Source organism: Electrophorus electricus, chromosome 19 (genome assembly GCF_013358815.1).
Source record: "Electrophorus electricus isolate fEleEle1 chromosome 19, fEleEle1.pri, whole genome shotgun sequence".
In the NCBI taxonomy this organism is placed as follows: domain Eukaryota; kingdom Metazoa; phylum Chordata; class Actinopteri; order Gymnotiformes; family Gymnotidae; genus Electrophorus; species Electrophorus electricus.
This window is the reverse complement of record NC_049553.1, coordinates 5,644,775-5,665,432: the sequence shown is the minus strand read 5'-3', so window position 1 is coordinate 5,665,432 and position 20,658 is coordinate 5,644,775. Positions and strand designations below refer to the sequence as shown.

The window sequence follows — 20,658 nt, the reverse complement described above, 5'->3', positions numbered from 1 at the left end:
ATTTTTCTGGTACTTTTATCCATTGAGTGAGATGTGCTAGATAATGTCGACAACGTTAGCCTGCCAAGATGCACAGTGATTCATGTCAAATATTGACATGACATTCTGTATGGCTTGGGGATGTTGACAAAGTTTTTAGCAAATATTATTCAAAATAGTTTGACAGATAGCTAAGCTGGTGAATTAGATGGTGGTGATATTCAGTACAATAATTCTGACAGAAAACTTCATATAACTTTGGGGTTGTCAACAAAGCAAGCATAATGATGATAAAGAAAGCATATAATGATAAAGGTCATCCACATAAGCTGTTAATATAGCATGAGCAAGATGGGATAGCTAATTCAAGTGCATATGACAAGTGGAGAAAGATGTTTTCTGGCAGAAACCCCTGATGTCATACTTCTCCTGCATGCAGTCATATGCATGATCTCTGGTCAAGAAGTTGCCGATATTAGCACATTTTGGAATGAGGACCATACATAACAGCTACTTATGTATCATATGACATGGATATCACATTGCTTGTTTTGATTTTTTTTTTTTCAGTGGGGAATTTCAAAACATTATTTTAAAATTCTATTTATTTTGATATTACAAATAAATGCTTTTAATAACACATCTGGATGTTTATCTTTACAAAGTAGTCAGACCTGGCATGCAGGGCCAAGGTTGCCTAACATTACCAACACATTATTAGCAGTGTGAAAAGATATCCAAGCCAAAGCCTCAAGTTATTACTGTTTTCTAATGTTGTAGAGACACAAAATATTACCATTCTGATTCTCATTCATTCTCATGTCCCCTAGACACTTGCAAACCTTTAGAACTCACTTTAATAGTATATTGAGGTACATTCACCTTAGTGGATCTTTAATGTATGGGAACATCATCTATAGTATTAACATATTCAAAGAACAGCCATGTTATCGGTACACTAATCAGTGACAGAGGACAGTTCCATTCACATCAGGAGAAAAATGACATTGATGGCTCATTGCACATTAAAGCTTCCATACATCACCATCCGTGAGATCCAAAAAGAACCAGCACATCAGAGCTTCCGTCAAATCATTCCAGAGAAACCAATACTGACAATGAAGATTGTTTTAGTGTTGAAAGTCCCCTTTATTGTGCTCACACGAAGACGTTGTCATAATAGATTACCGTCAGGTGTATTACCATAAAATTACAATTGGACGTGCCTACCGTAATTACGTTAAAACCTGCACCAATTACATTAACTTAAATGCCGAATTTGAAGCAAAGTAGTCCCACTGATATGCTGCTATAAGGTTTTGATGATTTTCAGGACCACACCCAACTATATGTTTTCCTAGTGTCCCTTTTTGGGCTTATACATGTGGGGTATGATTATGCCCCATACTTGTTCAGGACTGCTATATTTGATGGCTGTCAGTCAAGAGGTTTCTTGAATATGAAATATGCTGAGGATCCTCCTATATAGTGGAATGGAAGTGACCAAAGAAAAAAGGGCATATGCTCCTTTTAAGGCCAATTTAGTTTTTGTTTGTTTTGGAATGCAACTGAAATGCCAAAATCTTTGTTTAACAGAAATGGAAAAGCAGCTGTGCAGGCTGTTTAACTCTTTAAAGGAGAGTGCATTGTGTGTCAACATAAAATATCAACTTATTGCTCAGTCAAAGCAGGGTTAATTAGATTAACTGGTGTGTCTTTTAAACCAACTAGCATTCAGCTCAATGATCTGTTCTTTTGTTATCCTGCACACAAAGTGAAATCCTCTTTCCTGGGTGTGGGTACAAAATCCCTTAGAAACAGCTCGCAATAAATCACCAGTGAACAGAAGCTTTTCAGTCAGGAGACATGCCAATTGTTGTTAGTTGAATGTGTAAAAAATATTTTATATTTTTGTTTAAATGTTTCTTCGTACTCTGAAATTCCATTAAGATTGCTTGAAGTGATGGTGGAAATTAAAAAGAAATGTCAGACACAAACATTTATTGTGGTACTACAACACACAGAACCCAACCTTTGTCACCCAAAAGTATACCAGAAGTAATACACAATTATTCCGAGATATAGGATGAATCTGCAAGACCAGGTTGGTAGAGAGCAGAAGTACAAAAACGAGATTCTGAAACAAGGTAAAAGCAAAAACCGAGGCGACTAGAAGAAGGGGGGAAAAAAAGATACTGCTCAGGACGCTGACAAATGGCAAACAATACTTCACATGCACATTTAAACAACTCAAATGTTAAATAGTTCTGTGCTTTGTGTCTTTATTCTGACAATGGCCTATAGCTCAGAAATCTTGGCCTGTTATATGTCTATAGCCAACCTTAATAGCAATGCATTTCAATACATGACATAAGCAATCTATTGAATGATTTAATTATAAGCATTTGTTTTATTAGCATAAGGTTAAGCTTGGTCTTTCTTCTGTTAGTAATGATTATGCGAGAAATATACGTAAATGTAAACAAATACAAAAAACATGCCATTTATTCTAATTTTATATTGAAATTCACTGTAGTGTGAACTGTCCAAGTATGGTACAGATTTTTTAGTTTCATCAGATTAAAATGATGAACATTTGGCAGACTTATTCTTATCATATCCTAGAACTGTAATGATGTTTCTGTCAGTGGAAGAGAAATATATTTGAACTGATGATTCCAGATTCCAACATGTGCATTTTCATCCCAGCAACAATATTTATCCAAGGGCTATCACTGGCCACTTTTTGTTTTAATATATACAGAATAAGTAATTTGATATTCAGCAGTTTTTAAACTACGGTCTTAGAAATTCTGCAATCGACCAGTAGGTGGAAGCACCTATTTACTAGTCACAGCTCTGGTACGGGAGTCAGGATAGGGCCCTCTGTGGCTACTTGTAACTGCTTTAACATAATGAAAGGCGTGACAAAGAAAGAATATACACATTTACAACTTTACTTGTACATAAAGCTGGAGAATGAGCAGAGGAGCTAAAAATGATCATTTTGCAAATAAATTTTCATCCACAAAGGATCTTGTCATTCTTAGAAACAAAAACTTACTTTCTTTCATCACCACCATTGTTAGCTGCTCACTATCAATATAAAACAATTATACACACAGATATCAAACATTTAAAGAAGGAAAATGGTTTCATTTGCTTCAATATGAGGAACCAGTTTCATGCTCTTCTTGTAATATACAAGAATTAAGTATTTACTACAACTTCTTCCACTTTGAGCCACTGTCAATGAGATATTTACCATGAGATATTTACACATCCATTATACTGTAACAGAAATCCTTTGCCACATAAACCCACAACAATCCTTGAAAAAACAGAAAGGGGAAAACATAAAAAGAACCATACAAACACAGAGTTTCAATGCAAAAAGAAACTCCAGTCATACCAAAGTAACAGTTCAATACCATTAAGTGAGAAGTAGCTGTTTTTTTTTCCCACCCATGCCCCATTCTGAGGAAGTAACCTTGGTAACAGTCTTTGTTTTCCAAACTCCAATTAAGCACACACCATTATAAATCAGCCATACAGAACGGTGCTTCAAATGATGCAACAAAACCCTCAGGGGTTCTGAGACCTGCTATTATTCCATGACCTCTGTGCTCCCAGAGTGAAAATCCCGGCACTCAAACATCCCAGGAGAGGAGGATGTAATGGACACTATTAGGGAACAGTGGAGGCAGGGGGCAAGGAAAACATGGGGGAGGGCTACACTCAATCACCACGGCCTCCACATGGAGGGGTTGCCCCCTGGGAAGAAGGGGGGAAGGGCCTCTGCATGCGCTGGAGGTTGGGGGGAGCATGACCTAGGTGGGGAGGGCTGCTCCTGGTACCTGCTGCCACCACCCTCTCTCTGCAGGAGGAGTCCAGGAGAGCAGTGAGGGCTGCTGGGTGAGGGAGGGGTGGCAGGAGGAGTGTGGAGGTGAAGAGAGCGGGGCGCAAAGGAGACAAGGGGGAGCGGTGACTGGGAAGGGGAGGTGGGGAGAGGGCTCTTGGAGGCAGTGTTGTTGCCAGTATTTCCACTGGCACTGTTCTCTCCAGTCATCTGGGGCAGAGCCTTTAGAAGGTGGTTTAGAAGTCGGGCTCCCAGGGATTTGTCCATGCCTGCACAGTTAAGGAGCAAATTATGCACCTCGTGCATGCACTGGATATAGCCACTACTGTAACGGTGGCGGGATTCAAACGCCATGCTGGGTCCCTGGCAACCTGCTACAAAACAATGTAGAGAGATGGTAGACATCCAGACTCTGTATTATGCATAATTGTTTTTGCATAACTTCTCAAGTTATTATAACAAAGGCAGAAAATATAAAGCATTATACTTTGTTGTGTAAATGCAACTGATGTTGTTAATTTTCTGTAGCACACATTTCTTCCTCGGTTTGTGGAAAGCTCAGGGAAAAAAATGACACACTGTAAATATCACCACAAACAGGTCTCACCATAAATCTCAACATAACTCTCACCTGGCCCGTGAGTCTTCTGAAGACCCTCCATGTGCTGCACAGTTATCTCTAGAACATCTGCCTTTTCTAGCTTGGATTGCTTAATAAAGGAATAGGAGGGAAAATAACTATGCATCAAGGAACAACAGGTGGGGGGGTGTGAGTATGTGAGCACAAGAGATGGTTTATTGGCAGCTACTCACATCCAAATTGTAGGCATCCACCATAATACCCTTCAGTTGCTCTAGACTTGAATTGATACGTTCTCTACGTCTCTTCTCTATCAGTGGTTTTCGAAGCTAAAAATATGTTGAGACTGGTGATTATTGTAACAAATGCGCTGTGAGTGCAAAGTTAGCTGCAGAAGGCGGTTCACGTGATACTACAAATAAAATATCACCATTGTAATTATTTACTTGCTACGAAGTAACAGAAACATTAAACAGCGATATTACAACGCTTTTCGTCCAACTGCTATACAAATAATCGTACAAGATAAATCTACCTTTCTTTCCTCTTTGGAGTTGAAATTCTTCTCTGATCCATTGGTGAGATTAGAGGCAGTCATTGTTCGGTACAAAAGTTTATTTCTGAACTAAAACTAAAACCTTTGCAAAAAAAAGTACAACTACGTCGCAATACGGGTTACTTTCTTCCAAAGATGTGATTTATAGTGTTGGCTTGCAGGTAAACTGGGAAATAGCTGCATGTGAACTCGTTTTAAACATATGCCCACCCCTTCCCTCGACTACCCATAATAATTAACATGAAAATGTATGGGTGCTTCTGGCACCACACTTTCCCACAGTCTCGCGGGTTCCACGCTTCTGCCGGAGTTGCCAAGTGTCGCACGATACCGCAGAGATTTGAAGTTTTCTAAACTGTTTTAAAAGGTTTGCAAGCGGGTCAGACCATTTTATCAGCGATCTTTTGCAGAACGTTGTGCTTTGCAAAAATAGTTTACTTTAGACTTAAAGAATGTCGATTGATGATCTGTCAAGGCGCGATGATGTACAGAATTAAATGCGTATCTTAATAGGTTAGTTTATAGTTGTGTGTTGGTTTTTTTTACATTTTCTAAGAACCATCTGACGAAGCATCCACTGATCACGGAAATTACATACCTCAGACCCCATGCCCCCAATACCCCCTGAAAAAAACGACTAAACATATTTGAGAGTGCACAACGGTAGGAGACAGCTGTAGGATGCCCATGCATAACAATAAAATGTTTTTTTTCCAAGTCTTAAAACACCGAAGGAACTTCTCTTTAGGTTGATCCCTTTCTGTTCACTACGACCACACATACCCCGCTCCGCTTTTCCTTTTGTTCGCGCCTTTGTCTCTGGGCCGGCCACACTCCAGTGAAGCGCGCTAAAACCTTTTTATTCTGCTGTCCGGCTGTAATGACCCACAGTCAGCAGAATAATAGACAAGGTGCCAAGGCTTTAATGGCAATCTTAAAGCATTTAAACCGGTCTTAGTTTTTTTTCTTTTTAACACTTTGTAACGAGGATATAGTATGTACATGTTATATTCTAAAACCCACGGTTACGTTTTGATTTCTGCCAACACACATACCTACCTCAAGAATCTTCGCCGCCAAAAAATTGTTTAAAAAGTTAGATCTAGTTAACAGATAGCTGTTGCCTGTGATACGATAAATAAATAAAATCTACAACCCCAAACGGGCATTTAGTTTGAGAGGTAATACAGTCGTTTCATTTTCTTTGTTCAGAATAAGGTGGCCTACAAAACAGCCTGAACGTTGGTCGCTGACTTTAAAACGTCTACGTTCATACAAATTTAAATGAACACACAAACTTGGTTTGATAACGTCAGTAATCTGTTTACATGTGGTTATCAGTCTAACTAAATTATTAAATTTGCAGATTTTTATGCATTCAGATTTTTGTTCACTTGGAAGAAGCATCTTAACTGCAAAACAACAACCAGTAGCTTCGTATTTAAGCAGGTCACTGGGACGGTGACAAAATTATATCTGCGCTTTGCGAGTCACGTGAGTTCGGAATGGAAACTTAGCACTGCCATCGCGCACATTTCTGGGCTGTTTCAGACTTGGGATGGGGACACAAATTTGTCTGGGATCAATACATTCATGTCACTTAGACCTAATTTTATCTTTTTTTTCCCCCCACCAAACCTGCATCTTCCCCAAAAAACTTAAAAGGACCTTCACACAGGTGGGCTAAAAGTTATTGGAAAATATCTTAACATTTTGTTACCATATAACAGCCACGCTGCTAATACCAAGTCTGTGTCTTGCGGCACTAACAACAGAACAGCGGCAGTTTTTTGCTCTTACTGTTGCTGCCGTCTGGTCTATTTTGGCCAAATGGCGCTACATCGTGGTAATAACTGTTTCAAAAACTGGCACTGAATTTCAGCAGGGCTGCTGCTTGCACTAAAAGGTCACTAGAGATGAGTGTAGGCGTCAGAAGGAAGCAGGGGAGGTGAGGTAAAAACTTGTCATATAGATCAGAAAGGAAGCTATATATATACAGAAGCCATGACCATCTCTTGTTACAGGAAACGCGTGCCATATAGTTTCATAACTCAACTAAGAGTAGTAAGTCAATTTTGTAGTTGTATTTTTGTGAATTAGAATTTGCTACAGCAAATAGGCTACATCTAGAGTGTAACGATCCATAAAAATAATGTGTAATGTTTAATTTCACATTTACTATATGCTCATTATGCAGTATGTTGGTGTGTTTTGTAAAGGATCCAAGCAGGTCTGCATACTAACTGGACTAATGGTGGACTAATTAATTAACCTTAGTAAAGTTTAGTATTAGTTATTAGTAAACTTTTAGGCAATAAGATGTTACTCAAAGACCACCCACTTTATTTGAAAAATGTCACACACACTCAGTATTATGTCATATATAATAACTTGTGTCTAAAGTGTCACAAGTATTTTATAAAACATTTTGATCCTGAAAACTTATAAACCCAAAGTACAAAGTGGTAAGATGAAACAATTACATTTACATTTACATTCAGTTTTATACCATGGCATGTGCAGAAGTATTTTAATTGCTTAGACTGCAAAAATACTGAACTACTCAGTGGTTATTATATATATTTACATATATGCATATGCAGTGCTTTCCTTTTTTTACTTGAGATGATAGAAGACAGAAAACTATAGACCATTCAGGAGGAATAGATGAGAATTACAATGAGGGCATTCAATAGCCAATTTACTGTGGTGCTTTAAAATGATGACAAGAGGCTACCAGATTACACTAAACTGAGTGACCCTGTTTTCAGATGGAATTTGTTACTCTGAAGGTAAATAATATTTGTTCATTCATTAAGCCCCATCTGTATTGTTAATTTCTGTTTCCAACATAACAATTTTTGGCAATGTGGAGGAAAGTAGTTCTGCTTGATCTCTCTCCACTGGGCTGCTCCTCCAACAGAGTCGACAGGTCAGAGGTATCGAACATCAAAGGAACGCAGTAAGAAAAACAAATTTATTAAACCAAAAATCGGCTTAGGGCAAGAATTCTGATGATATCTCTGTGCTGTTTTTATAGTGTAGTATGTACAGGACTAGGTGCTGTTTTTTAAAATGACAAATGTTTTTGGACTGAGTTAGCTGTCATCACCACTGATGCCCTAAATATTGTGATATGGTCACTAGATATTGCATAGTAGCACCAACTGAAGTTTTAGTATGAATCATTCTCCACTAAGTCAACTAAAATGTGCATGTAGTACTAACAGCCACTGTGCTGTCTCCACTGGCTTGCTCAATAGGGATCTCCACCTACATTTTTGTAAAGCTGCTTTTGTGACAGTGTATGTTGTATGAAGTACTATACACTTAAATTAATCTTTGACTTTAACTTCTCTGAGTACAAACAGTACAGTTTGTAATGTTGTTGAATCTACAGCTATTTTTTGTTTTTTATTTCACATAAAAGTACTTTTGTGAATGGCCTTTGAGATATTTGCTGTTAATACTGCTCTACTGCTTTGCTCAAGGCAAAGAAATACAACTCATGGTAATAATATTGCATCAGTTCCATTTTGAGATCTAATTGAAATGCCCTTCACACAGCATAAGAAATTAATTGCAGAATCAAATAATGAACTTGCAGGTCAGTGCAATCCTTTACTTTTGTGAATATAGGAATGCAACTGAAACTGCATTTCTCAATACCCAGTTACAATAATAATACAGGCTATATGTGGTCAATATAATTTTCAATATCTGCCTAGATAAAAAACATGTTTTAACCATTAAGTACTCAGAGGTCGTCTGCAAGGGGTATTTCCATCAGAGCTGTGACTGTTCATGGGCCACATCCTCCGAACAGCATCTATGTCTACATTTTTCCGGAATGTCTCTTTGGTAAAGTAGTAAGTCACTGGATTCAGAGTGGCATTCATGCAAGCTACCATCAGGCTGTTGTGGTGAGCAGATAGCACTGAGCATGGCAAACTCTTCTTATGGTTTATGTAAAAGTGCTGCACTACCAACATAAGATGATATGGAAGAAAGCAGAAGAGAAAGATGGTTAGGTTAATGCCCACCATCCTCTGGATCTTGTGACTGTCGAACAAGTCAGTTGTCTGCACTGCAGTGCTTTTTCTAATAGCCTTCACAAGGCTCCAGGAAGAGAGACCCATGATTACCAGTGGCAAGCCAAATCCTATTGTTAGCGAGGAGGTAAGTGCAGTCGTTTGTATAGCATAGTGTGGAAAGCCTCCAAAACAATTCTCTGTGTTGTTTTTGATCATCTTGATCTTAGACAGATACATGGGGAGGCTAGCCCCTATGGTTAGCATCCAAACCCCCAGGCACACGAGTCGTGCCTTTTTGCGACCTTCACGTACTTGGGAAGACAAAGGGAAGCAAACAGCCATGCAGCGGTCGAGGCTAATGCAGGTGAGAAGAAATATGCTTCCATACATGTTTACTAACAGTATAAGACCAACCACTTCACAGGTCATCTGAGATAAACCAAAACCCCAGTGATGAAGGATCCTGAAAGGTAGAGTACAAACTAGAAGAAGGTCTGCTAGGGCTAGGTTGGTCATGTAGACAGTGGTTTGTGAACGCAGCTCGGTCAGGCAAAAGAAAACCACAAGTGCTATGAGGTTGAGGGCCAGCCCAGTTACAAAGACCAGAGCATACACAACAATGAAGGTGACGTTTATCTGGCCTTGTGTTTGATTCAAACACAGTGCAACTAGACCATCCAGGGTTGTTGAGTTTAATCGCATAATTCCTCTTTTTGGTTGGTGTCCACAACTAGCTTCCTGTATGCTGAAATGGAACAATCAGAAGAACAATAATGATGACACATAAACTCTTGTAAGGCAAGAAAATACATAAGTAATTACTTACACATGCAAAAGAGCCAAAAATAGCAATATGCTCAAGGGTGGAAAAAAAGTAACTATTCTGTTTCTTTGAAAGAGAATGGTCTTTAGCAGCAAAGCCCTAATAATATATGAGTTTAAAAGACTGTTTGAGCTATAACATTTTTTGCATGTAAAAGTTAGTGGAGATTTTATATTCTTATTAGGTACTTTTTGCAAAAGCCTAATACCTATCATGGCAGTAAATTAGATAACATTAAGGTTATATATAAAGCAAATTAATTATTTAATATAATGTTATACCATATAATTGATTTAATCTGGGATATTAAAACCTTCCTGGTTATGAGCCGTGTTAATACCCTTTGAAAGTACACACTAGTGCAATATAATAATATAATAAGGCAGAGTTTGAACAATTATTTCAGCTGATTTTTAAATATCCTATACCTATACTGAGTCATATATGACATTAAAAGCATTGTCATACTGCAGTGCCAAAAGCATTATAGTGACCACACTGTCAAACACTGTGATCAGATGCAATGTTTTCTGCAGGATAAGCATATTGCTTTTGGTCACTTCCTGAAACACTTCCTCATAAGCCTTTGACAGTTAGCTCATATCAATCCTTTGAGTAAGTAGTTTAGTTGCAACAAATATTGTTTTATATATGTTTGCCAAGTAATTTATAGCACCTTATAGTTTTAAGATTGAGATGATCCATTCATTAAAGTATGCCTTGCATCTCTTTGTTCCTGTTTGAAACTTAGAATAAATTTGCAATCTTGAAAGAATCTTATAAATAATTTCTACATGTGCAGAAATTAATCTTTATGATATGATATAATTTAGCGTTGGGAATTCAGGATCTATAGTAAACCAAGCATTTAATATTTTTCATATCACTTAGTCTTGCATTCACAACTCATCAAAAATGCTACTCAACTAGATAAAAAGAAATCAATAAATTGTTCTTTTAGATTATTGACTTGTCACACAAACTTTACTACAAAGTATTTTTGATAAATAAAAGCCCTGAACAAATCAGAAGCTTCATGACACGTACCTGAAGAATATTTTTGCCAAGCTTGATTCAAGAGATGCTGTATTTATATTTGTCATTTGACTTCATGCACAACAGAAACTCTATTTCCATGACAGCTCAGGAAATACATCTCAGTTTTTTTTCACAGACCTTTCAAGCATTCTTTTTTTTGTGGAAAGAACCATGCATATCAGATTATGTACATATCAGATATCTGAACACATCCTCTGACACCCCATAACTCAAAAAGCAGTATAGACCCATCTCATGGCTGGGGCTCTGTTTATGTGTCTTAAAATTAAATACACCTACCATGTAAGACATACATCTCCAGTGTGAAACATGCAAACCACAAAAGTCAAGTAAACAAAGTTCTGTAGGTGTGGTTGCATCATACAGTGTAAAGCCACATTTGTGCCCATGACCTAAATATATCTAATGTTATTTTACTCAAAATGCAGAAAATGTAACTGAAGGCCAAAATTTCAGACAAAAAAGGCTTTGTGAACAAGATCACGTCTTACACAGGGTATCTCATGCCATGATCCAGGAGAGCCAACTGTACCAGAGTTGATATGCACTATTGTAATTAACGTAGGAGTAGATGGTAGTGTTGGGAATAGTGACTGTGTTTGTTTTACAGTAATGCTGTTTCACAGAGCGCAATACAGTTTGATGTCATTTTGATGACACAGAATGATACCACCTTCAGTGCCACTTCATGTTATAATCAAGCACAAAGAGGGCTGTGCGGTGTGTTAAGAAATATCATGAAAGAGGTTATCAAAAGTCATAAGAGTAAGAACAAACGGTATTAGCTGAATGCACCATATTGCAATCAATGCTTTAATGTGCTCACTGGGAGGGGAGTGACTCTGGTGAGAAAGCTTAATCTTGGGCCAGGCTTACACTAGCCTTATCAATGCAACTTCAGTAATCAATAATATTAAATCTGATCTTGGATCAGTGAAATCCACTTGTGTCCACTTGTAAGGTGAACTTTGTATTCAGATGTGAGATTGGAGACATTCTTCCCCATGTAATATATTACTTAAGAAAAATTGGAGAGGTTGTTGGAGAGGTTCTTCTTTTATGCTTTCCCACTTTTAATAGACTTCGCAATACATACATCTGACTAAGGAGCGCATAGGACACACATGAACATTATGCACAAATTGTCATGGTCCATATTCTTTTAAAAGGTGTAATCCAGGTGGATTTAAACAGGCTTGAAAGTATAAAAATGAAGTATAGAAGTATAAATCAAAGATGATAAAACACTTTAGCTTAGTTCTTATGTGCTAAGCCTTAATAAAACCACTAAGTTTAGAGTTGAGCTTTACTTCCTCAAATGAATACCGTATGTGCATGTGGTTTTCAGACTTTGCATGGCAACAGGGCGTTTCATAAGCAGTCACAGATAGAGCCCAAGCTGCAGTTGGCACATAATATATCATTTTTAGAAAAGCAGCTCAAACACGTCACAGCAAAGGCCACAAAATAAAACATTTTCACCTAAGTTATGACTGGTAACAATTAAGAATAGACGAGGGCCACTTTAACAGTTTTGAAGTGCACAAACTGTAGTAGCAAACCAACGTGAGAACTTTTCTACCTGATGATAGCAGCTAATAAAGCATTAGAGATCATTAGAACCTCAACCTTACAACCTTACAAGGCCATTCTTACCTCTTCCTAGCTTCTTGTAAAGTTCTATACAAGATCTATCTGAAAAGCAAATTTCCAGGTGGATACATGTAGTTTATTTACAGTTCTGTTAAGATAAACTAGAATTTATTATTTGTTGCAAGATGTGGTCTGATAAATGCATGACCGAGCCTGAACCCTTGGCTTCAATATTGGTGATAATACAAGCTGCATTACATAGTTTATTATACAGACTGTGGAGAAGGCCAATTACTTGTAATGTACGTGAAGTGTAAAAACTGTGAACTGAAAGTCCTGACAGTATTGTTATTGCATGCAAATTTGACAGAGGCTGTTTTTGTTTGCCACTGTTGCTCAATGGGGGTCTAGATCTGGTTTTCGTAAAGCTGCTTTGAGACAATGTCTGCTGTTAGAAATTCTACAGAAATAAAACTGAATTGTACATTAATGCTACAAAATAAGGTTTCACATAACTGAAGGAGTGGTAATATTATTGTGTATTCTGTGTATGCAGCCAATGACATTCAGGAAATCCTGGAATAAAAGGTTGTTGGCATTATAATGCCATCACAGATTAAAGTTCTATACTCTTCTTTAGTCACTATCGCAGGGAACACAACAAAATGCACAGAAAACATTTAAGTGAATTCAAAAAAGCATTCAACTTCAAAAACATCATACTTTCTTCAATAGATTTTTATTAGCTTGTGAGTCCAAGTATACCATTTAAAGTGTTCCAAAAGAAAGACTCTGCATACTGCCCTAAAAATATCTGAATGACAAACCACTGGATATTTCATGTTCAAGGGCCCATAAGTAAAACTAAGTAAATTTCCACTTTAATGAAGGCAAGGCTTTCAGATCTCAAGTGACATGCTGAAAAATACATCTTATAAAACATTGGTGAAACCCTGATCTGAACTAAGTAACAACAGAAAATCTAGAGCAGTACTAGAGTAGCAGAGGTTTCTATGAACAAAATTGTTGTACAATCATGCATCCAGGTATGGCTCAGCAATCTAGACAGATCCCAGGACTTCATTTGTCTTTGGTGTCTCTCTGAACACCTTGAATAGAGGCCCATGTCCAGGAATGATGACATCAGCAATGCTTAGTGCTGCCTGTCGACTCACCTCCTGCACCTCTGGGTTCTCACTAAGCTCCTTCCAAGAATGTTCATCAGTACAGCATTCAAATAGGTCCCCAGCAACCAGAACTTTTCCCACAGCGGTTCCCTTAACCAGAACACTGACATCCCGTCCTGTATGGCCAGCAGTGGGAATGATGGCCACCTGGTGGTTAAAGATGTTTGCCTTAATGATTATATGATCAAACGTATCACTTGGGAGTGAAACCTATATCAGATTTCATACTTTCATTTATGACTGAAACCTGATACAGATTTGGTCCTTTTCACAAAAACCCTTTCCAATACATATTTAATTTCTAACGTAAGCAAACACTGTCCTCAATAATGAGCCCTTTAATGAGTCTACCTAAAGTAGATAACAATCTAAACATAAACATAGCAATCTAAAGTCTAAAATCTCAACAAAATAGTGTAAGAAAATAGTGAATTCAGTTAATATTGTATCATTCAACAATGAGCAATCCCTTGTAGTCCTATGTCTTAAGGCTAACTACCAATAGCAAATTAAATTGTAGTAGTACTAACGAACTGGGCTAGTATCCACGCATATAAATCCTTCCTTACATGGTCATCAATCGGATACGGCAGACCCTCGGCCAGTTGATTAGGCAGGTATCGGTCTCCCTGGCTTATGTCACTTCCGACGACTATTGTTGCTTCGGAAAACAGTCCTAAATTGCCCACGTGGTCAGAGTGTCCGTGGGTACAAATAACCAAGCTCACGTCATCTGGTGTTAGACCTTTCTCCGTTAGCTTCGAGAGTAGAAAGTCTCGGTCCCATGGACCGCCCGTGTCCACTAAAATAATCTTTGGTCCAATTAGTAAGGAGATAGTGCCGTCGGCCCGAAAAGAGCCATCTGGCTCAGCAAGACAGTAGCCTTGTTTCAACACATAAATACAGTAAGGTTCGCCCAAAATGTCCTTAATATCGGCACACTCAGTTTTTATTATAGAACACATGTCCATCATTAATTGTAGAAAACGTACTATGCCAGGACTGAGTGATTCTGTCCAGTCTTAATTTTGTTTTTGTTTTTTTTTACATTTAAGAGTTAAGCTACCTAGCGCTATTTCTACGGAGTCATACAAAGAACAAAATTCCACATTTACGCAGTGTGCACTGTAGAGTTGCGCCATCTTCTGTTGTTTATGTTTATATCATGAAAAATTGGCTAACTCAAGGAAAAAAAGCGGGGGAACCAGTTTATATATGAAAAATGTGTAAAATCATAACATTTATTCCATGGGTCTATAAAGTTCTAAGAGTGTAGATCAGTTCTTTTCCTTTAAGTTTCCTATTTTCATTGCTGCCTGATCGATGCTCTTGGATGCCCATGTCCAGGAATTATGAATTATTATATCAGCATTACGGTACACAGTTCGTTTGATTCATCGTGTTGCAGAGACCACAGTAATGTACAGACTTGACAGACTTCTTTTTCTTTTTTCTTTTAGAAAAAAAAGACCTAACTATTCTGACTAATGAGGTGTACATATCACTAAAACCTAGCCTTTCATATCACGTTGTGTTGTTAAAAAAAATTTTTTTTTGCACTATTTTCTTGACTTTTTTCATGTATCAGTTCTGCATGCTAATGCAATTATTTATTGAAGCCATATAACCTATAGTTATATACATTCTCCATATGCGATAATAAAAAAAGATTGCATGTATGACAACCTATATATTCACTGTCCTTATCTTCAGTGAACTTTGCACTATTACATTTTCGGAAAAACAATGTGTCACTTCCTTACAGTTAACTGCTCCAGTACACAGCACACAGACCTTTCATCTTCAACCAAGAAAACAGCGGTATGTTATTTTCTAAGAAAAAACTTATCTGTGATTTGTTATAATGATTTCTAATCTTTTATGTCATATTTGGGATTAATACTATTGGTAGTTTAATTTTAGAATTATCCTTAGTTACTTAACCAAGCAACTTTCTGTTTATATCATGTATACACCAGATTGTGTCTATATTGGTCAAATTATTTGTTTCTTTTAGAATTTTGTGCCAATCTGTTGGTTGAAACTATAATCACATATAACCGTCGGTTTGATAAAATGTTTTGAAGTTGTTTCTTTGGTCTGTTTTAATTGATCTAGAATTAATGTGTTAAGAAAATCAAGAGAAATCAAATGTCCTTCTGATTTTTAAGTTTGTTATATTTTTCTCTCAGATGATGCTTCCAGTTGACCGCCACAGTTTCTCTTCAAAACTGGTTTTAAAATTACCAGAGACAACAGAGGCCACGCACTCTGAACCCTGGACAAAGCCTGCTCTGAGTAACATAAAGGTCATTTGGATTCCTGAATTTCTTTCATCTGCAGGCTTACACCTTATTTCTTATTCTTTCTCTCTCACGGTATTCCATTTAGAGGTTAACTGATTAACTCTTTTGTCATAGTTTCCCAAAGCAGTTCTGGTGGGCTTTCAGGACAATGATTTTTTCTAGAAAAAATTTCCTCTTATGATCTATCTATCAAATGCCAGATCTTTCAGTTGGGATGTGTTAAGGCATCAGCTGAAGGCAGATGTGTTTGTGATTTATATTCCATGTGAGTGAGACTATAACTGATTTTGATTGTGTGATATTGTATGTTTGAAAAGCTCGATAAAATGAATTTAATGATTACATTTATACATTTACATTTTTGACATTTATCAGATGCTCTTATCCAGAGTGGCATACAAATGTACTTTGTAATCTATTCATAGAATGCATCCTATCCAGTAATCTAGGATGAGTCAATGATGCTGTTGAACTACAATTCTAGTATATACAGAAATCAATGCTGATGCCTACTAGAAATGCAAAATAAGTACTATATAAGTGCAATATCAACAAATACCAAACAATAAATGCTAAAGTGTTCAGTTAAACACTAGTACAAAATTTCCAAAGATGCAGGATTAATAGTCACTTAAATACACCACAAACAGAGTCTGCATCACTTAAATACACCACACATAGAGTCTTCAGTCTGCATTTTAAGATAGCAAGGTATTCTGCTGTTCGGACAGCCAGTGGACGTTCACTCCACCATCTGAGAGCCAGGACAGAGAATGGTCCAGATGCTTGTCATCCATGAGACTTGAAGTACTCGTGGTACAGATTGGGCTTTGACCATTGTCATGTAGGGAGGGTCTGGTCCATTTTTGGCTTTTTTTAGGAAAGCATCAGGGTTTTAAATCTGATGCAGGCGGCAGCTTGAAGCCAGTGAAGGTAACGCAGCAGTGGAGTGACGTAAACCTTGGACGATTGAAGACTAGTTGTGTTGCTGTGTTCTGGATCAGTTGTAGAGGTCTGGTGGTGCATAGAGGAAAACCAGCAAGTAGCAGTAGTTAACCTCAGAGATGACAAAACTGCCCAAGCACCTAAGTGGTGAGAGAAAGGGCCAGATTCTTCATAAATCATAAAGGAGAAATCTGCAAGACCAGGTCAGGTTTGAAACATCAGTTGAGAACAAAAACTGATTATCCAAAGTTATGCCAAAGCTATGAGCAGCTTCAGACAGTGAGACCAGGGAGTTCTTGAAATAAACTGTGAGGTCATTATGAGGATTTGGAGTTCCTGGGATGTACAGAAGCTCAGTTTTGCTGTGGTTAAGCTTCAAGTGGTGGGCTGTCGTCCAAGCAATGTCAGTCAAGTATACTGGATATGCCTGGAAACCTGAGAGTCACAAGGTTGGAAAGAAAGGACTAGTTGTGTGTCCTCAGCATAGCAGTGGTAGGAGAAGCTATGAGAAGATATTACATCATAAAGAGAGTAAGTGTACAAAGAGAAGAGAACCAAGCACTGAGCCTGGGGGACACCAGTAGAGAGTCTGTGTGGATTGGATTTGGATCCTCTCCATGTTACCTGATAGGACCGTCCCTCCAGATAGGACAGGAACCATTTCCATGTAGTGCCAGTCACAAAGAGGTTGGGGAGATGTTGAGGTTTACTGTGTCAAAGGCTACTAAAAGGTCAAGAAGGAATCAAGACAGATGACAATTTGGCAGTTTTGGCAACATAAAGTTTTTCTGTTGACTTTGACTTTGTATCCTGACTGATTGGGATTCTAGAGCTGTTTCTGGATGAAGAAGAGAGATAATTGATTATAGACTGCTCATTCAAGAACTTTTAAGAAGAGAGATACCAGTCTGTAATTGTTTATGTCAGAGAAGTCAAGTGTGGCCTTCTTTAGGGTACCACCCTGGTGGTCTTGAGTGCAGTAAGTACATGTCCAGAGATAAGGAGTTGTTAATGATGGCAAAAGTGGATGGAAGCAGAGCTCTTGAAATAATCTGAAACATAGTGGAAGGAATGGATTGCTGGAAGATGGGAGTTGAAGGATTTTGTCTGTGAAGAAAGAAGAAAAAGAAGCCAAAGAGTTAGATGTAGAGGTATGATCACTGGTGAGAAGAGGTGAAACAGAGGAAAAGAACTGGTGGATTGTTGCAACCTTCTGCTCAAAGAAGGTGATGAAATCATCTGTAGATTGCTATCTATGTGTATTGTGTGTGTTACACCTGGTTTTGGCTTCAACAAAATACCTGTGCATGTAAAACGTTTAATTGGACTGTTTTCCAGGAGCAGCAAAAGCTAAGCATTCTGGCAAGCATTCTGGCTTCCAATCAGACAAAAATCCATCTGTTTTTTTTGTTTTTTTTTTCTGTAGGGCAGACTTTTGTGAAAAAAAAAAAAAAGTTAAAAATTCATGGAGCTGCTTGGGGCTGAACATGCATTTATCACACTGCTGTTTCTGTAGTCAATGTGTGGGCCATAAACATTTGCAATGTTTATGGCATTGCTGTTTATTGTGATAAGTTTAAATGTTTATTGTGATGACATGTTCACAGGTGTCAGATTTATTTTAAGGTATTTATTGCTATTTTGCACCATGCACTTGATTGTTTTAATTTTATTTATTCAAAATAAATTAATCAGTGAAAGACAACCAATGTAATGTGGCAGGAAGGGCCAGACGTGTGCAGATCAGTTAATAGTTTATTATATAGGGTAAATCCAAAATCATAGTCAAAAAACCAGTAAAACAAAACAGAACCAGAGAGAAACAATCCTGAAGGCAACCGAATACAATTGGGCAATTCAAAGACATAATCAAGTAAAAGCGAACCAGTCAAAACACAGGGAGTACAGGAAACAATGAATAATGCTCAGTACATTCACAGGAACAGAGGCAATACTTCACAAGGAAGCAACTAACCTACAGAAATTATATATAGCTAAACACAGGTGTATAACATTAGTTCTCAGGGGACAGTGAGCTCCCCAGAGGATTCTGGGGAGTGTAGTGAAGTACCCCAGCATTAGTCTCGATGGTCAGGGCTGCTGGACAGGAGGGCTGCATGACAACCTACACTATCACATTGAGAAAGGGCAAGAATGCACTGGTGACCTTTGTGATAGCAAACGTAATCCTTAAGAACAGTAAAACCGATGATAAATGTACACAACAAGGCTGGAGACAAAGGACAAAGTTTTATGGACAGACAAATATTAACCTGTACCAGTAAAGGAAAGTCTGGAGGAAAAAACATTATCTGCTTAAGATCTAAAACCTTCCATCTCATTTGTGAAGTAAGGTGGCATGGCTATGTAGCCTGTGTATACCAGCAGATCTGACTAACTTGATTAATATGTAAAACATTTAAAATGAAATTCTGTACTTTATACTCATGGACATTGTTCTATTTTAAATGCAATGATAGTTTGTATTCAGTATGCTGAAACACAGAGCCTAAACAAACAAACAGAAAACACTGACTGTGCATTTACTCATGGACTACAACAGAAATGGGGAAAAATATACTGAAATTTATCTGGAAACATATTACAAATGCATTTTCAACAAATGTTCATATGATACTGATGTTTAAAAATGCTGAAATTAATCAGTGCTGTTTTAAAGTGCCTAAAATCATGAAAACATGGCAAACTAAATTCACTAGATCCATTGCAGTTTATTTCTCTGAATGTGCCGTTTAGCCAAACATTTCTATGATGCCTCATTGTGTCGAGTCATGTAATTAGTGTCAAACATTTGAACTTTCATGGTGAGGAGTGAAGAATCTAGGAATGTTAGGCTGATATATGATTTAAGAAAAATCTGTGTACAAATGATATGTAATTCTTTATTATATAATTCCAGTCAAATACAAATGGAATTATCCCTCAAATGTAATTAGAATGTGCTTTAATTACATTTAATTACATTTGATAAAAGTCCATAAACTTCAGCACTGAATTCTGCTGAAAATAGTCTCTCTATTTCATTAAGCATCCATGAGATCAGGAAGAGTAGGTTATGTAACTGAAAATGTTGGTTGTTGAAACAAATGATCTCTCCACTGCAGCCTGACCTGAAGCAAATACAGACCCTGGAAGAGTGCATTCATTATCTTAAAGCCATGGCCAAGGAGGTAGAGCATATTAAGGTACATAGCATTTATTTTATTTTATTTTAAGTTAGTTATTATTGTTACACCATTTATCATTAATACAGGTTGATTCATATTATTTATATCACTAATACAGATAACTTCTATGCAGATTATATAATTAATACAAATAAGTACTTAATCATTATTACAGAATTAAAAGTTAGCGTGCACTGATAGAATGCACTGATAGAAAACTGAACTGCACGGATGTGTGCACTTTTGATTCCTATAGCGAAGGAGAAACATGTTGGATAAAGACAAGGGACTCCTGAGTAAAGCCACTGTCCCATTGAGTGAAGAGAGCAGCAAGAATCTCATTCTGTCATGGGCAAAAGAACTGGACAGACTCAACATGCCAAGGGCAGTGGTGAATAAAGGTTTCATTCAGGAGGAGACTTCACACAGGGTTAAAAATAACAATGTGTCTGACTGCTCCAAAGACACTGAAAAGATCATGAAGTGGGCCAGGGAGTTACAGATGGTAACAGAGGTTAGAGACAGTATCATGATACAAATTGTGGATAT

At 37.5% G+C, this 20,658-nt stretch overlaps 3 protein-coding genes across 4 annotated transcripts; all 3 read right to left on the bottom strand.

The window, feature by feature from the left end:
• Nucleotides 1-1,965: 1,965 nt before the first annotated feature.
• On the bottom strand, nucleotides 1,966-5,157 carry her8a (hairy-related 8a). 2 transcript variants are annotated; one of them, XM_027015633.2, is made up of 4 exons: nucleotides 4,954-5,157; nucleotides 4,652-4,747; nucleotides 4,470-4,548; nucleotides 1,966-4,212 (listed from the first exon to the last, which is right to left on the bottom strand). In XM_027015633.2, exons 1-4 carry the CDS (start codon nucleotides 5,014-5,016, stop codon nucleotides 3,722-3,724), a joined length of 729 nt encoding a protein of 242 aa, XP_026871434.1. In that variant the 5' UTR covers nucleotides 5,017-5,157; the 3' UTR covers nucleotides 1,966-3,721. The 2 variants fall into 2 exon arrangements, with proteins under 2 accessions (XP_026871434.1, XP_026871435.1); XM_027015634.2 differs by having other exon boundaries at nucleotides 1,966-4,209.
• A 2,150-nt stretch (nucleotides 5,158-7,307) lies between these two features.
• LOC113580822 (lysophosphatidic acid receptor 6) lies at nucleotides 7,308-11,008 on the bottom strand. Its single transcript, XM_027015631.2, has 2 exons — nucleotides 10,879-11,008; nucleotides 7,308-9,753 (listed from the first exon to the last, which is right to left on the bottom strand). The coding sequence occupies exons 1-2, from the start codon at nucleotides 10,932-10,934 to the stop codon at nucleotides 8,724-8,726; spliced, it is 1,086 nt and encodes a 361-aa protein (XP_026871432.2). The 5' UTR covers nucleotides 10,935-11,008; the 3' UTR covers nucleotides 7,308-8,723.
• Nucleotides 11,009-13,205: 2,197 nt separating this feature from the next.
• Nucleotides 13,206-14,746, bottom strand: mblac1 (metallo-beta-lactamase domain containing 1). Its single transcript, XM_027015635.2, has 2 exons — nucleotides 14,240-14,746; nucleotides 13,206-13,817 (listed from the first exon to the last, which is right to left on the bottom strand). The coding sequence occupies exons 1-2, from the start codon at nucleotides 14,642-14,644 to the stop codon at nucleotides 13,545-13,547; spliced, it is 678 nt and encodes a 225-aa protein (XP_026871436.2). The 5' UTR covers nucleotides 14,645-14,746; the 3' UTR covers nucleotides 13,206-13,544.
• Between the last annotated feature and the right edge of the window lie 5,912 nt (nucleotides 14,747-20,658).

Excerpts from the sequence above, each read along its gene's own strand:
- mblac1 (XM_027015635.2), bottom strand. The coding sequence starts at position 14,644 with ATGATGGACATGTGTTCTATAATAAAAACTGAGTGTGCCGATATTAAG. Across the intron at positions 13,818-14,239 it reads CGTATCCGATTGATGACCAT|GTGGCCATCATTCCCACTGC; the intron begins GTAAGGAAGGAT and ends TTTAACCACCAG.
- LOC113580822 (XM_027015631.2), bottom strand. The coding sequence starts at position 10,934 with ATGACAAATATAAATACAGCATCTCTTGAATCAAGCTTGGCAAAAATA. Across the intron at positions 9,754-10,878 it reads TTGGCAAAAATATTCTTCAG|CATACAGGAAGCTAGTTGTG; the intron begins GTACGTGTCATG and ends GTTCCATTTCAG.
- her8a (XM_027015633.2), bottom strand. The coding sequence starts at position 5,016 with ATGACTGCCTCTAATCTCACCAATGGATCAGAGAAGAATTTCAACTCC. Across the intron at positions 4,748-4,953 it reads ACTCCAAAGAGGAAAGAAAG|CTTCGAAAACCACTGATAGA; the intron begins GTAGATTTATCT and ends ACATATTTTTAG. Across the intron at positions 4,549-4,651 it reads TGGATGCCTACAATTTGGAT|CAATCCAAGCTAGAAAAGGC; the intron begins GTGAGTAGCTGC and ends TCCTTTATTAAG.